Raw genomic sequence first — 15,678 nt, forward strand, 5'->3', positions numbered from 1 at the left:
TTGGGAACAGGAAAATATACACACTTAAAAAAAAAAAAACAAATGAGTTCCTAAAATTACTGGTTTCAAATTAAGCTGAGGAGCCCAGGAGCTGGGGAAACACACTTGAAATTTTAAGCTGCAATCTGAAGGTTGTGCTTCCTGCCAGGCCTCCAAGAGGGACCTGAAAGAATTCCTTCCCGATCTGTCCTCTTCAGGACTCAGTGCGTGCACCCAAAGGCTCTGATGTGCTCATGCCCCACTCCCAGAAGGGAAATCAAGGCACAGCCAGGCCAGGTGGCTTGCTGGAGAAGAAGGCCAGGGAGGGAGCGTCAGAGCTTATGCCCGAGTGACATTTAACATTTGCAGTGGAGGGTCAGTGGCTTGCCAATTCCAGAATGTGACAATCTGGGGCTAATGCCAGAGAGGAAAAAAAAAAAAATCACCCATTTTGAAAGTCTGGCTGCGGATTGCATCAGGGTGAGAGGCAAGGCCAGGCCAGAGAGCCAGCAGGCCGACATGAATATACTAGGTCTCCAAACTGCTCAGCTTGAGGCAAATGGGCTTTGGGGAAGGTTTGTGTGCAAGGCTCCTCCCACCCACGTATCTTTCTCCCTCTTTCTGTTAGAGACATCAGAATTGTGGTCGGGAAGAAGTGGAGGGGAACCAGGTCAGGAGACACCACATCTCCCGCAGGCCTAGAGGCAGGTAACGTGGGTTTGTTTTATCCACCCTCTCTGCTCAGGGAACAGGCCACCTCCCTCCACTGTTGACAGATCCCAGAATCTCGCAGCCCAAGCCCCCAGCTTTCTGTCTTCTGTTATTTATAAACAGGAAACGAAGGGCCTTCCGGATGCAGACCCACAGCCAGCACTGAGCGCTCCAAGCTGATTCCATCTGAGATGTCCTCCAGCCTTCCTTCTTGAGGTCCTGGAGGCACACATGGTACAGCTGTGCCCAGCATGGGTCTCCCATGGTGCTATTCTTACCCACTCTTAGCCCCACTACTTCTGGTACCTACTTGGCCCCCCGCAGTGCCATTCTACTCTCCCATCAGTCTCCCATAGCCCCACTGTTGAACAGCCCCAGCTATTGAACGGCCCGGTCAGGAGGACAACAAGCACACAGCAGGCAGAAGCTGGGCATCAGAGTCTCCTGCTGTTCAGCAGCCTCTGTGCTGGGGACTCCAGTCCACTGACCCCTGCATCTATTTCAATCACAGATGGGCTTGCTCAGACCTCTGTAACCCCCCTGGAGGCTGCAGGCTTCCAGCCATTCTCTGTAATTCTCTCTTCCCATCTCTCTGCCTACTAGAATCCTGCTGGCTCTCAGGAACGATGCCATTCATTCACTGAGAAATATCTGCTCAGTGTTCCATGTCCCAGGGTGCTGCCTGAGACCTCAGATAGACAGGTCAACCAGATGGACAGTTCCTTGCTGTCCTGAACATTTTTTAACTCAGAAAGGAGGAGATAGCACTACTTCCTCCATAAAGCCCCTTTCTGGCCCCCAAATAGCCTACTCACTTAGAACAGCTTCTCTCTCCTGCCACCTCTGGCATGTGCTTTCAGAGTTACTCATTAATCCTTGGCTTACACTGAGTATCGTCTTTCTCTTTCCACACATGTAGTACTGTGCATCCATCTCCTTCCAGGGAAAAAACTGTGCCTCATTCATTTTTGTGTTGCCCGCAGCCTTTCGTCATACGCACTGTGAGTCCTCAAACATCCTTGGAAAGAGTCAGTAATACACCTTTTTTTAAAACCCAGTGAGAGAAGCTGCGCCGTGGCATAACAGCTTAAACCTCTGCCTATGACACCAGCATCCTATATGCTGGCTGCTCCACTTCCGATCCAGCTCTCTGATTATGGTCTGGGATAGCAATGGAAGAGGAGGACTCTAGTCCTTGGTCCCCCAGCACCCTTGTAGGAGACCCAGAAGAAGTTCCTGGCTCCTGGCTTTGGAATGGTCTAGCTCTAGCTATTGCAGCCATTTTGGGAGTGAACCAGCAAATGGAAGATGTGTGTGTGTGTCTCCTCTCTGTACCTCTGCCTTTTGAATAAAAATAAATAAATCTTTTTTTAAAAAAAGTTCAGCCTAGCTTAGAGGGGCAAGGCTCCCAAGCCCCACATTTTTCAATAAAGACTCTTAATGCTTTTTTGAATGCAAAACACATTGCGAGCGATCCTCGCTTGTCTCCTGTGCGACTCACGGTGGAGAGGAAGGACACGTGCATTTTGTCTTGATGTTCTCTTGTCACCTGAGTTGCCATCCATCCCTTCTCCTCCATCCCTTCAGATCTGATGCCAACAGTCCCCGAACTGAGCTAATCCAGAAGGCTTAGCAAGGTCACTCTCTGTGGACAGCGTGAGGCACGTTGCTATAAAGAAGAATCTGGCCACATGGCTTGATTAGTCCCTTTGGACCATCAACGCGAGGAATTGGAGTATCATATGGTCTAGGCTAAGACTCATAGCTGGATCAAATGGTTTTTGTCCACCAGCTGTGGGTATTGGAGCCTGGCGGGGGTGGGGAGGGGAGTTGAAACTGGGCAAGTGTGTGAGAGTGACAGAGACAGAAACAGAGGGGGGAGCGGGGAATGGAGGGGTGCCATGGAAAGCTGAGATCACACCGACCTGACCAGGGGAAAAAGCCGCAGTCTGTCTGTGCCCTCCTCCTGTAAATCAAGAGCTTTGCAACACTGCAGGAAAAGTGTACTTTCTCTGTTTCCTTTTTCCAACCTTGAACAAGCGCTTGGGGAGGCAACAGAGGCTGCTTCTTTGGAGAAAGGGCAAGAGCTCTGTCCTTGGCAGGAAGCCCTGGGCTCCTGGGGGGAGGCGGGGACACCTGCGCTGGAAGCCGGCCCCTCTGACCCTGCAGTTCTTCCAGCCATGCTGGAGTGGAGGATGCAGAGACCACATGCCAGGCAAACCCTGGGCCAGCATGTGGTCACCAGGGCCCCACAGCCCTGGTGGAGGGTCTGGTGGTTCTCTCCACAGTAATGGAACAATGAGTCACGAAATTTCTCCACTGCTGGGTGGGACGCTCCAGTGGCGAGGTTCAAACCTGACCATGACATCACCCCCTTCCTCTGCAGGCCCAACTGAGGGCTCAGTGCTATAAAAAATGCATCAGGCGAATGAATGAACAGGCCTTGAGCAAGTGGCTTCACTGTCATGAGGCCTGGGGATTCCTGGCAGAGACCACTCAGCATGGCCAAAGACTCAAAGGAGCTACTCAGGTTCATGGTGGAGGCAGGTGGAACATGGCCAGCCTCTGCCACCTCAGGGTGTCACCAGACCTCCCTACAGATTGGGTCTGCCCAGTCAGGATACGACTTCTGCTGGCCCCTCCTTGCTATGAATGGCACCTTTCCCCTGCTCCCTCCTTGCTAACTTTGCTCAACTCTGCAACTGCCACCCAGCAAGACGCCCCAGAGCGCACTCTCCCCAGCTTGAATGCACACCACGCATTGCTTCAGTTCCTCTCTAAAGCCAGCCTGACCCCTCCATAGAACCATTTCCCCAAAGCAGGCACTGCTCCTTCGTTCATTTCCTCTCAAAAAATAACCACCAGTGGCTGTTCCCGGAGGGCAGCACGCACAGCCTCCTGGCCGGGAACCAGGTTCCCAGGCTGGCTGGGAGGTACACAGCTTCTGATAACCTTGTTCTGGCTTTCACATAAACCCCTCCGCCCCCCATTCGCTTCCCAGACGCTGTGACCTACTTTTATTTGGGGAAAAATAAGTCACCTTGGCGCTTCTTCGCTGCGGTGGCCCGGCAAGCCTTGGCCCGGCAAGATCTCGGCAAATGGATCCAGGTCAAAGCAGATCCCTACCTTTCCCAAGCTGCTGAGCACCTCTGGGGGTGGGGTTTAGACACAGCTCCCAGCTGGGGGAGAGACCAGACTTTCTGGACATTCCTTCTAGAAACTCCTTCCTTTCACGCTTCGGGGCCTCCACCTCCCTCCCCTCAGGACCACCCTACCCAGAGGTGGACAGAGAGGGCAATGTCGAAGCATTTGGCAGCTGACGGTGACCAATAAAAACCTGGAGTTGTGGAATTCTAAACATTTGGGACTGCCTCCAGTCCCTGCGGTTAAGGGGAGAAGAAAGGGCTTGTTCAGGTCTCAGCCAATGTCGGAGGAATGAACGTGAGGGCACGCACGGTGGGGTACCAAAGTCTTTCCTCGGGCGAAAATGAGTGGCTTTCTGCTGGCTTTCTCCTCCTCCAGACCTCATGGACCATCTCCAGTTACAAAGCAGAAGTGCAGCGAGCAGGCCCTCAAGGGTCAGGCAACACTCAAATTCCACAGCCTGACAATTTCCACCCAGTTCAGTTAATCTAGTTGGTTTTTTTTTTTTTGCAAGAAAGCCATTACGAAAAAAAAAAAGGGGGGGGGCTAGAAGGAGGGGTGGGGGTGAGGAGGCAAAGGAAGGAGAAAAAGACTCGAATGTTCCTTGATCCAGCAACACCTGGCCCCAGCCATGTGCAAGCCAGCCAAAGGAAACAGGCTGTCTCAGTAGGGCATCTGGATTTGCCATTTCTCCATTAGATAAAATGCTTTTTCCAACCAACCCACCCACCACCGACAGGAAACAACATCTCCAGGTTTAAGGGTCTCTGCCATCCCAGGAGGCTTGGCCGGGAACTCTGTTTTCTGGGTCTCAAAAAGATCCGTTCACTCAGAACTAGCAGTATTTTACACTTTGTCATGGGCTCCTGCCTCCTCGTTTTGGGATCTGCGAGTCACTTCCCTTGTACCCAGCCAAACTGTTGCTTGATAGCGCAGTGCCCAGAGATCTGGGATGGATGAGCCACTGAACACGGAGCAGCTGCAAGCTCTGCCCTCTGTCTACATGGAACTGGAGCCTGGGATTTCTCCTCTGGAGTCTAAAACTGACACGAAGGCAGCAAGCTAGCCATGGCACAGTCTGCCTGGGAAAAGAGAACGGAGGTTCTGGTGTTCTGAATCTATTTTCTAGAAGAGAAGGTCATCAGATCATCCAAAGGAGATGTGTTTTCCTCTGTAGAGGGCAACTGGCAAAGCATCTAGGAGCACTCAAGGGCGTCCTGAGGCATGGAGAAGGCACAGTAGCTCATCAAGTGAAATTCCATCAGTCAGGCCCCAGAGCTCAGTGACTCATGCCTCTGGCGTCCCACAATGGGATGAACACAGGGCTGTGAATCAGCGGCAGGCTAAACTATTGCACACAGCATTTTGCAGTCTATAAAGCACTTTTTTTTATAGAGATCATTTGATTTTTTTTCCCTTCCAGGACATTTAAAAATGCATTATAGATGATGAACACATGCTGTGTCATTTTGATGAAAAAGACCACTGCTAGTGTAGACCTTGGGTCTCCTGGCTGAAGGGATACATAGACTCCAACCCACTTCAACCCAGGGAAAGTCAACACCCGCCCAATGTTCTTGCTGTAGGTCCACATGGAGCTTAGGAGCCAAACCCGTGAACTCTGCCAGGATCGGGTCATTTCCATGAGGAGGGGGGACTCTTCTAGGGGTCCCCAAGGATGCTTCACACAGATGCAGGAGTCCAGGGAAGCAGTTAGTTCGTCAAGTGAAATTCCATCAGCCAGCTTCCAGGACTGAGTGACTCACACCTCTGGCATATCCATGAGTGGGATGAACTTGGTCTAGAAAGATGCAATTTCCTCCAGTCCCTGCTAGGGGAGTTCTAGTGTGTTCTGGTGGAGGGATCTCAAGGAGTGTGCAGGGCCCAACCCACACCCCTGCACAGCAGGGATGAGGAGAGACAGGGATGCTCTCTTCACTTTCACAGGCCCAGGGCTTTACAGCTGAGGTCACAATTTTAACAGCCTTTCATTCTCAGGCCATGTTAAAATTTCCAGACTCCAGTGAGAGGAGGTGGAGGGAGGGCTTCAGTGAAGAATAAGGGTGCGACGTTTGCACCTGGTATCAAAGCCAAGGTCACAAGGGACCAGAGCACAGGTTGGGAGGCAGCTTAAACACACAATGCTCATGACTCGTTAACTTCTCTGCCCCTTGTATGTGGGCAGGTGTGACACATACAGTGTCAACGCATACAAAGCATCCATGACCAATAGAATGGACGCCCCAACATGGGATGGGCACATTTTCCAAGGTGTTGATTAACGAGGGGTCTCAGGACTTGGCAATCTCCTAATCCCATTCCTACTCCTACTAGGGAATATGACCACCGAGATATTCCTGGCGAGAGTTCCCTTAATTCCTGCCTGATCTCTTCCAGTGCCAAGGCAAGCACCCCCAGAGGGGCAGACCAATGCACCGAGGGACTTCCAGCCAACTGAAGTCTACCTCCCTTCCTCCGTGTTTTAGCTCCGAGAGTTGGAATAAAACCATCAACATTCTTCTCCAGGTAGTACAGCCGATCCTCTGCAGCCACAAGTTCTGCACTTTCAGGTTCAGCCAAACACAGATCAACAATAGGAGGGGAAAAAACTGTCCATTTCCCCATCTTTAATCCCTAAATAGCCTCTCCAGGAGGGCTGACTGGATTTCTAATACTTGAAGAAGCCCAAGCTGTCTCCACACAGCTTTTTTCTGGACAATGTAACTTTAGCTCCTCACATGACACGGTTGCCACACATGTGTGTCCAGTCTGCTGGTCCGTCCTCTGCATTACCTGCTTCAGAACTGAGTCCACAAATGGACCCTGCCTGCACTCAGCTACTGTCCAAAACTCAGCAGGTTTAAGGAAGAATTCTCCTACCAGTCCGACACTTGGATTATCCAATTTAGCCAATTGATGCCCCCTCAAAGATATTCCCACCACTTTCTAAAAATACCCAAGGCTCTTCAGTCAACTCTCCTTGTATCCCAAATCCTTGTGGATGAAATTTTAAACTCATGGACCTTGATATAGGAATGAAGTCTTGTTCCCACTGGGTACCTAGAGCTGTCCCTACTGGCTACTAAAGTCATCTTACTGTCCAGGAGCCAATCTAATGTCACTAGAGTGGTGAGACACACTGCTATCCAAGCGGGGGGAAATCATTCCACAGGAGTGATAAAAAGCGAACATTTGGTGAAACCGGATTAGACCAGTCCTTCCGCCAAATCACAGACCACTTAATGAAGCATGCTGGGAACACTAAAGCATGTGACACACCAATATCTTTAGTTATCATGAACGGAATGGCAGCCATTGAAGAGGATCAGCTACATGTGGTCTCATCCTTCCAGCTAAGAAGAGGCTGGAAATCTCATACCAGGCTACAAAGTGGGCTTGGACCAGTGCCTAGTGTATTCAGTGTGCTCTAGGAACATATGAGGAAAGAGCAGGGCTGGTGAGTCATGGGAGGAGAACGGACAGACCAGTCTGGGAGGCACTTGCTCTGGGGCCCAAATATGGTCATTGCAAAGTCACCTCTCTTAGCATTAGTGCTGGGGTCAGCTGGAGGCCAAAACACTGCAAAGGCCTGGACGTATTGCAGATTCCACAGCCCTGGGGATGACATCCAACATGCTACAGGAGAATGGGAGCACTTCTTGCTGCTAGCTCCGCTTGTGCCAAGTCCCACGTGACTATGCCTAAGAGTAGTGCAATCTGTGTTAAACACTCAATCTGAATCACAACCATGAAATGCACAGGTCTTTGGGGCCACTTCCGAATTCTGACATGGTTAGCTTGGTAGCTTCCCTGCACATGAGTGGTTCTGATTCAGTGGGTCAAGATTGAGGTCCTGGCATCTGATCCCCAGCTGGATTTAGGGACAACTGCCCAGTGGTTGCCAGCCTCCAGGATGGCTCCCAGGAACTCCACCATCTGTATTCAGACCCTGGTGTCATACGCACCTGCCCAGCTGGTGCTAGGGCTGGTATCAGCGCAGCCACAAAAACATGGTAGAAATGATATCTTCTAGCTGGTGCTCCTTCCCTCTCACCTTGGGCTCACTTGTCGGGAGATATACAAGCACCACGTCTTGTAGACTCATATGTGGTCTATGGCCACACAGATGGCTCTGGTCAACTGCCAGCAAGAAACAACAGCATGGGATGAATCCCCAGGCCCTAGCTCACAGTTTGGCCACAGTTTGGACTGGCGAGGTCGCATCTGGTCCTGATGCTCAGATCTGTGTTAAATGTGTTCGCTTTGGTTACAACGGTGAAACACCTGACTATATGAAGTATCTATTTAACTCAAAGACTTTCAGGCTCAAGTCTAAGATCATGTACTCCCACTGGTTTGGCCATGGGTGTTGATAATGGAAGGCAGTGCGCATGAGAGGGAAGACTGGTGATGCAGGAGGCATAGAAGAGTGGCAGAGCCGATCTGGGCTTTTATAACAATGCTCTCGCTGAAACTACCTTCCGAGGGCATGTCTCCAGTGTCCTAAGGACCTGCCATTAGGCACACCAACTAAACACTGTAACTGAATCAAGCTTCCACCATCTCCCCTTGACTGGAGCATTTGAAGTTCACTGTGAGTTTAGGAGCCAAATCATGCCAAGCTGTAGCAGCAAGATAACACTTGCCAATTATTCTGAGCTGCACAATCTAGGTACAACTTGTTATGTAATCAACAACCAACAATTCAGAGAGGACAAGCTCCTAAACAGGGCACAGAAGGTGTTTGCCGCCCATTCTTGTACACCCACATTTGACTCAGCAGCATGAACCCTTGCTTAACGTCTATGTTCAGACTGTTCTCTGCGCTTGAGACACTTTGTCCCTACTGCCATCTCCCCTTGTCCAGAAACTTTTCCCTAATCCAATCGGGTTGGAAACCCCCCACTCAGGGTCCTCTCCCTTTCTCTCTCTCTCTCTCTCTCTCTCATACACACACACAGAAGAAAAACACAGGAAGGAGCCATCAAGGGTATGTGACTTGCCTCTATCTGGTTGAATACCGAGTTGTCGAATTTGAACCCAGGGATCCTTTTCTCACTGCACACCACCCCAACATCTTCCGTGTGCTTGCAGTCTGTGACACCCCAGCCATTGGAGGAACAGGCGGCCAGGGTGGCTTCCTTGCCAGTGCAGTAGACGTTGTCCAACCAGATGGGCCCTGAAGAAAGCAAAAACACCAAATGCCACATCACTGCAGGTTAGCATCTCTGGAGACATGGGTTTTGCATTAGGAAGAGATTTTGTTCCTCCCATCTTTGCAGCTGTTTGTAGCTGTCCATATGTAGAGGGGCGATCTGCCTGGCTCTCCAGAGAGGCAATGGATGTGACTTTGGGATTGTGGTAGAATGCAGCAGATAGAGCTGAGTCAGGGCTGAAACCAACAGACAGGAGCCCCATCTCGGTTTGCTCCACAGTGGCAGGTAAGCAGGTATTTGAGCCATCACCTGCTGTCTCCCTGCCAGTGCACTAGCAGGAAGCTGGAACTGGGAGCAGAACTGGGACGAGAGCTCAGGCCCTCCAATATGGGATGTGTTCATTCCACATAGGACTTTCTTTTTAAAGATTTGTTTATTTTTATTGGAAAGCAGATTTACAGAGAGAAGAGAAGGCAAAAAGAAATATCTTCTATCCATTGGTCTACTCCCCAAGTAGCTGCAACGGTCAGAGCCAATCTGGTCTGAGCCAGGAACCAGGAGCTTCCTCCAGGTCTCCCACATGGCTGCAGGGTCCCAAGACCTTGGGCCATCCTCTGCTGCTTTCTCAGATCATAAGCAGGAAGCTGGATAAGAAGTGGAGCAGCTAGGATACAAAGTGGTACCCAAATGGGATCCTGGTGCTTGCAAGGTAAGGATCTAGCTGTTTAGCCATCACATTAGACCCCATATATGATCTTAACCATCTTAACCAACTTCTGCCCCTGGAGTTTGAATTTTGCCAGATGAAAAACTTCTAGTGATTTTAGTATGACAACATCAGAGCACTTAGCACTCCTGAACTGTGCACCTCAAAATGTTTAAGTTTTATGGTCTGTGTATTTGGCGGCAATGAAAAGCACCCACTTGAAAAATGTCAGAGTTTTCAAATAATATCTAGAAATGTCACTGTAAAAGGAAAGCAAACCAAACCAAGTCTCTCATTTTTCTCCTGGCTCCATTTAGGCATCTATAGGAGAACAGGGACACCCCAACCTGGGGTCACATTTCACCTGCCATGGCTTGGGCCCCGTGTCTTGGCCTGTGGTCCATTTCCACAGTAACCACACCGATAAACACATAGGCTGATAGTGTGTATTCACTCTTCTCTTTCTTCCAGGAACTCAGAAAAATGACAGCTCTCCTACTGCTCCCATGGTGCAAGGATAAAACAGAGAAGCACTCCAGCGGGAGAGCAATGGAACACTCCAGGAAAGGCATTGAGGTTTTCTGAGGTGAGGCAGCGTATGGAGCCAGTCTTTTGATTCCCAGGCCCGGCTGCAACACGTCTGCTGGTCAGGGTGCACCGGAGTACGTCTCAGATGCATTGTGGGGAACAAAGAGTTTATAGACAACAGCTGGGATGAGATTTTCCAAGTAGCTCCCCAGCCTGGCTTGGCTTCTAAGCTGTCCGGCTCTTTTCATTGAAACATATGCTGTATCATCCACGGCTGTTTCTACAACAAATCGATGTTTGTTTTACGTGTACTAGCAACGGAAAAAACCTTCTGTGTGCTGCGTGGGGCTTCTTCCTAGAAGCGCTCCATGGCAAGGCTACTGGAGGGCCTCGGGGAATGGAATCAAGCAGTACCACTGTCCCACCCTCCCCGAGGGACTGGATGTTGGCCAGGGCACCAGAACAGGACACAGTCACTATGGAGCCCGCCATGCTTTTTCCAAGGGTGAAATGCAAACGGCCAACAGACACATGAAAAGATGCTCAAAATTATTAGCCATCAGGGAAATACAAATAAACGCCACCTCACCCCAGTTAGCAGTAGCTATCAACCAAAGGCGAAAAAAAAAAAAAACCAGCAAAGGCAGGTGAGGATGTGGAGAAAAAGAAACCTTGGTTCACTGTTGGTCAGTGGGAATGTAAAGCAGTGTAACCATTACAGAGGGCAGTGTGGCGATTCCTTGGAGAACTGACACAGCCAATCGATTCTTGGGAATTTACCCAAAGGAAATGGAGCCAGCATACGAGTGAGTTATCTCTACCCTCATCCCTTTCTTGAAGGCATTTGAAATGAGCACCCTGGAGCCTTAGAGGGGGCTGTTCCCCAGCAGAGCTTCAATCTTAGTCCCTTCCTCACACCTTCAACAGATCCTCCACACCTGCCCAGCACTAGCACATACGTCAATCTGCATGTGGTCCCAGGTAGGATCGCCACACACGGTGTCCTCATTTGGCCTGAGTGCACAACAATGTTTATAGTCCAATGCTGCTGGGTCCCAGCCCCGCCGTGCAGAAGCTGATGAGAACGCAGCCCTTTCTCACAAGTCCTCAGAGGAGCCGCAGGGGTAGCCTCGGTGATGTGGTCTGCTGTGTTAGTAGGACACCCGCAGAGCCCTGGGCACAGGCTAACCTCCACTCGCCTGCAGTCCAGGGCACCCTGTCCCAAGAACACTGCTAACTCTTTTTCATAGAGATCTTCCACCCCCAGTTTACTCCCCAAATGACTGCGACAGCCGAAACTGGGCTGGTCCAAAGCCAGGAGTTATAGGAATTTCTTCTGGGTCTCCCACATGGGTGCAGGAGCTCAAGCACCTGGACCATCTTCCTCTGCCGTATTCCCAGGTCATTATCAGTGAAGCAGTCATCACAAGTAGAGCCGCTGGACTCCAACCCGTGCCAAAGGTGGCGGCTTAACACGCCACACCAGCAGCATAGGTGCTGGGCCCTGGTTATTTTTATGAATAAGAGAGTGCTCATCCCAGGAACTTCCTCAGGGCTCCCATGTAGGTGGCAGAAGCTCGCTGACAAGCCGCCACTGCTACCTTCCAGGGTCTACATGGGATGGATACTCCTTCATCTTGGCTGCTTCCTCTCACACCGCTGAGCAGCCAGAGTGTTTCTTGAGGACATCTGGCTCTCAGTGTGGTCTCTTAGGCCAGCAGCTCCAACAGGAAATTGTCAACTGCATGGAGGTCAGACATGGATGTGACGGAACAGCCTCTGGGACCACAGACAGGTGGGCTAGGAGGGAGCCCAGCTGTCGTCTCCAGCCACACCCCCAAGCCTGGCTCCCAACACTGCACAGGCTCCCAGCAGCCACCACAGCCCAGGCTCCATGTGGTGAGGCTGAGGGCTGGGATGTTCTGTCTTTTTCATTCCTTCTGGTGATTCTAGCTCATCGGTCTAGCTCAGGGGAGTGAGCACCTCTGCTGTAGCCTAGCAGCTGGACCCATGTTGAGGCCTGTACAGCAGTCCAGCTGAAATAAGGCACTATCTTTGCTTTACCAAGCCAGCGATGGAGAATGCCAACCTGCTAAATCCTGAGCAAAGAGCTTTAAAAAACGTCCTTTCTCTGCATCTACCTTCTGATTTGGGAACTCAGACTGGCTGATGATCGTTATTCTTAAAAGCCCACCTTCCAGCGGGAGCATCTGAGGCTGGAGCAGATTTGTGCCTTCCCGTGGAGCGTCAAGAAGCAGGTGTGAACCTCAAAGCTCTTTGTGCCGAGGCGTGTGCTCCTTCTAAGCTCTCCCAACAATCAAAGAGGAAACCAAAGCAGGGAGGAGTCGTCCACCCAGAGGCTCTCAAAGAGGAAGGGAGCAAGCTGAAGGGAGGGTCTCCTACCCCTGGAGCTGATGCAGCCCCCAGGGCAGGCCAGGTAGCCCAAAGGGATCAATTGGGCCCAGGGTGCTGGCTTGCTGAGAGCTTTCCAGGGTTGGGACACTCTCCTGGCTCAACCCAGGGAGTCACAGGCAGACCAGCAAGGTTGGCCACTCCCTGATCCTCTCCTGGCAACCGTCTGCTCCCACCTTCCTGTGCGACACCGCCACAAACACATGGGCACGGACAGGCCACTGCCAGGAGTGCCTCCTTTCCCAAGCTAAGCTGCTCCTGGGTCTTGCCAAGAAAACACAACCCAAACCCAGAGCCTTCTTACCTTCGCCTTTGCCATAGGAAGAACTGGCTGTCCAGGACTTGGCTTCCACGTATCCCAGCTCCCGGCAGACAACGTGGGCGGCATGGATGGAGAAGTCATCATCGCACACGGTGCCCCACTGGCCATCGTAGTACACCTCCACCCGGCCCTCACTGTGCTTTCTCTTCTGGCCGGCCAGGCGCAGTTGGATCTTGACTACGTCCGAGGGCACCTGGGGCTGGTGGTACTCAGGTGCTGGCTGTTGGAAGTACTCGGGATACTGGAAGGAGGCGGGCCAGTTCTCATACTGGGCCAGGCATGGGGAGGACAGGAGGGCGAGCAGAGCCAGGCAGCAGCAAAGGCCTAGCCTCTCCATCGTTTTTTGCGGTGGCCAGAGGATCCTGCTGAAGGAGTGCTGGCTTAGCAGGGGCAGGCTGGCTCTGAGGCAGCAGGCGCTTCCTGCAAGAGAGGGCAGGTGCGTTAGGACAGGCATGTGGGGCCAGGGAGACCCACACCATGCTCGGCCACTTCCCCCTCATCTTGAGATGCACGGCAGCTGCTCCCATCCTACATGCGAACATGCCTCTTCCCCTGCCTCCCACTTGCCCCAATGGCAGGCAAAGCAAGTGTCTTCAGAAAATCCTCTGGTGTTACCAAAGACTGTAATACTCATCAAAGGACCAAGTCACAAACAAAGCCGGAGAGTGGAAAGGCTCCTGACTCAGCCCCCTCAGATCATTGCCTGACAACTAGTGATGCTCCATCCAAGTCCCTTCCTACCAAACACCCCCACACCCCCAGATTCCTCTGGTTCTCGTGGAGCCCTGGGGAGAAGAGGCGGGTACTGGGGTTCATCATTTCTAAGGAAGGAAGGCAAGACACAAGGCAGCGAACTTGGTGCAGCAGAAACCAAAACTGTTCACTCGCAGGATACAATCATCAACATCTCACCATCACATACCAAAAATGTCTGTTCTGCCCAGGATGTAAAAAAACCTTCACACTTAAGCAAGTAGCTCTGCTCTGGCTTCAGCGCCATCTCCACATCTCCGCTGCCCACAGACATAAATCACACCAGTCTGAACTGGCTGAAGTTTGATCACTGTACCTCCATCTTCTTTCCAATCCTCAAGGAGGCTACCCCAGGCCCCCCAAATTAGAATGAATGGCTCTGTGATTCCCATAACATTGCATTCTAAGTTGCCTCTGGCTTGTGCCACATCTGGCTCTACCTCTGGCCAGAAATCATATTTTGTCATTTCTGTAAGAGCCATGCTTCTATTCTGGTTATGGCAGACAGTTGGCGTTACATAAACCTTTCTGCTGGGAATAACTAGGAAAGTCATAGAAATACAAAAAGTGCCCATTGGAAGACTGCTGTAGCAGCAAGCATGGACTGAAGAAGCCAAGAACTCGGAGAGACAAGAGGTGTGGCAAGGCGCGCTTGCAATCGGCATCTGTGTTTTCCCCCTTGATGCACCTGCCAGTTCGAAGGAGTCAACAGACCCGTGAGTGATGCTGCACTTCCAGGCAGCCTCCGCGGCTGCACAGAGCCAACCTGGAGGACAGAATCTGGCAAGAGAAAAGAGAAGCTGTGAAGTGGCCCAGGCTTCTAGACGTGGGTCCCCTGGGAGGCAAAGCCTCGGAGGCTATGGCAGAGAAAGGTCTAAAATCCGCTAATGCTGAAATCCCAAAAGGGAGAGCAAATACTCCAAGGAAAAACTCGAACACCCGATTAAGTGTTGCAGCAAGTGTCTGGGTCTACAGATGTACGCTGAGGTGGACCTGGCCGGCCAACAGACCCTAAAGTTTCTCAACCCTGGTGCAAGGAAACCAACAGAACTATCCAAGCCACTCAAGTAACACCCTCAAAACATTCTTCCCCTAAGGTGTCACTGAAAGACTGCCTCCTCGCTCTTGCATGCTGATGTAGTTTGACAGCAAGGAGTGGTCCCTTCTCCCCACCCAGCAGACCAGCAGCATAAAGAAAAGAACTGAAACATTTGCCTTACCCACCTTCCTGCCTACTTCAACCCTCCAAGGCCACCCTAATTGGAGGCCCACATGGGAGAGCATCCCTCTCAAATATGTAAACAATATTAAAAATAAAATTAAAAAATAAATATTTACCAAAAACTGGCAAAAGGTATACTGAACTCAAGCATTAGAGTTTACAAAGAAAACCACTGGTGGGCCCACTGAAATATAACCAGAGCAACTTCTAAAGAGAAAAGGTTAAAGGCGAGCCTGAGGGTAAGAGGCATGGGGCCCCAGGATCAGCCAGGAGGTGGCTTTTGAACCAAATAAGGGAACAAGAGGGCACAGACTGACATCACCCAAGGGTTGACAAAAACAGCAGTCAGCCTGGAATCTTCACCCAAGGAGGATAACGAAGGTGAAGGACCGTTTCAGACAAACAAAAATGCAGGCAATTTGTTACCAAATCCACAAGATGGGAAATGCTGAAGAGAATTACTCAAGCCAAAAGCAAAATGATCCCAGATGTCAGTTTGGTGGCGTAGGGTGGGCTGTAGGACACGGAATAGGAGAAGACTAGGTAGGTAGGCCTCGTTGGAAATCAACTGGGCAGATCCATCCTAACATCTTGTAGGCGTAAAATACAGATGTGCACATGGTTTAGAGGAGAGAGACTCATGCAAGGGACACATGGGAAATGTGCCTAAATGGGTCCTACGTTGGGTCAAGGAAGAAAATCCCAACACAAAGAGAGTGTCTGGCCACACAGACTTTCAGCACTA

At 51.0% G+C, this 15,678-nt stretch overlaps 1 protein-coding gene across 1 annotated transcript in view; it reads right to left on the reverse strand.

Moving 5' to 3' along the window:
• The window catches only part of LOC121166963 (lysyl oxidase homolog 2-like), a 38,020-nt gene extending 24,725 nt beyond the window's left edge, over positions 1–13,295 (reverse strand). The window contains exons 1-2 of the mRNA XM_040996304.1: positions 12,941–13,295; positions 8,838–9,013 (exon numbers count right to left, since the gene is read on the reverse strand). Of these exons, the coding sequence (XP_040852238.1) occupies positions 8,838–9,013; positions 12,941–13,295 (531 nt within the window). The remainder of the gene's footprint in view (positions 1–8,837; positions 9,014–12,940) is intronic.
• Between the last annotated feature and the right edge of the window lie 2,383 nt (positions 13,296–15,678).

Source organism: Ochotona curzoniae, unplaced genomic scaffold (genome assembly GCF_017591425.1).
Source record: "Ochotona curzoniae isolate NIBS_2020 unplaced genomic scaffold, NIBS_Ocur_1.0 patch266, whole genome shotgun sequence".
Classification (NCBI taxonomy): Eukaryota; Metazoa; Chordata; class Mammalia; order Lagomorpha; family Ochotonidae; genus Ochotona; species Ochotona curzoniae.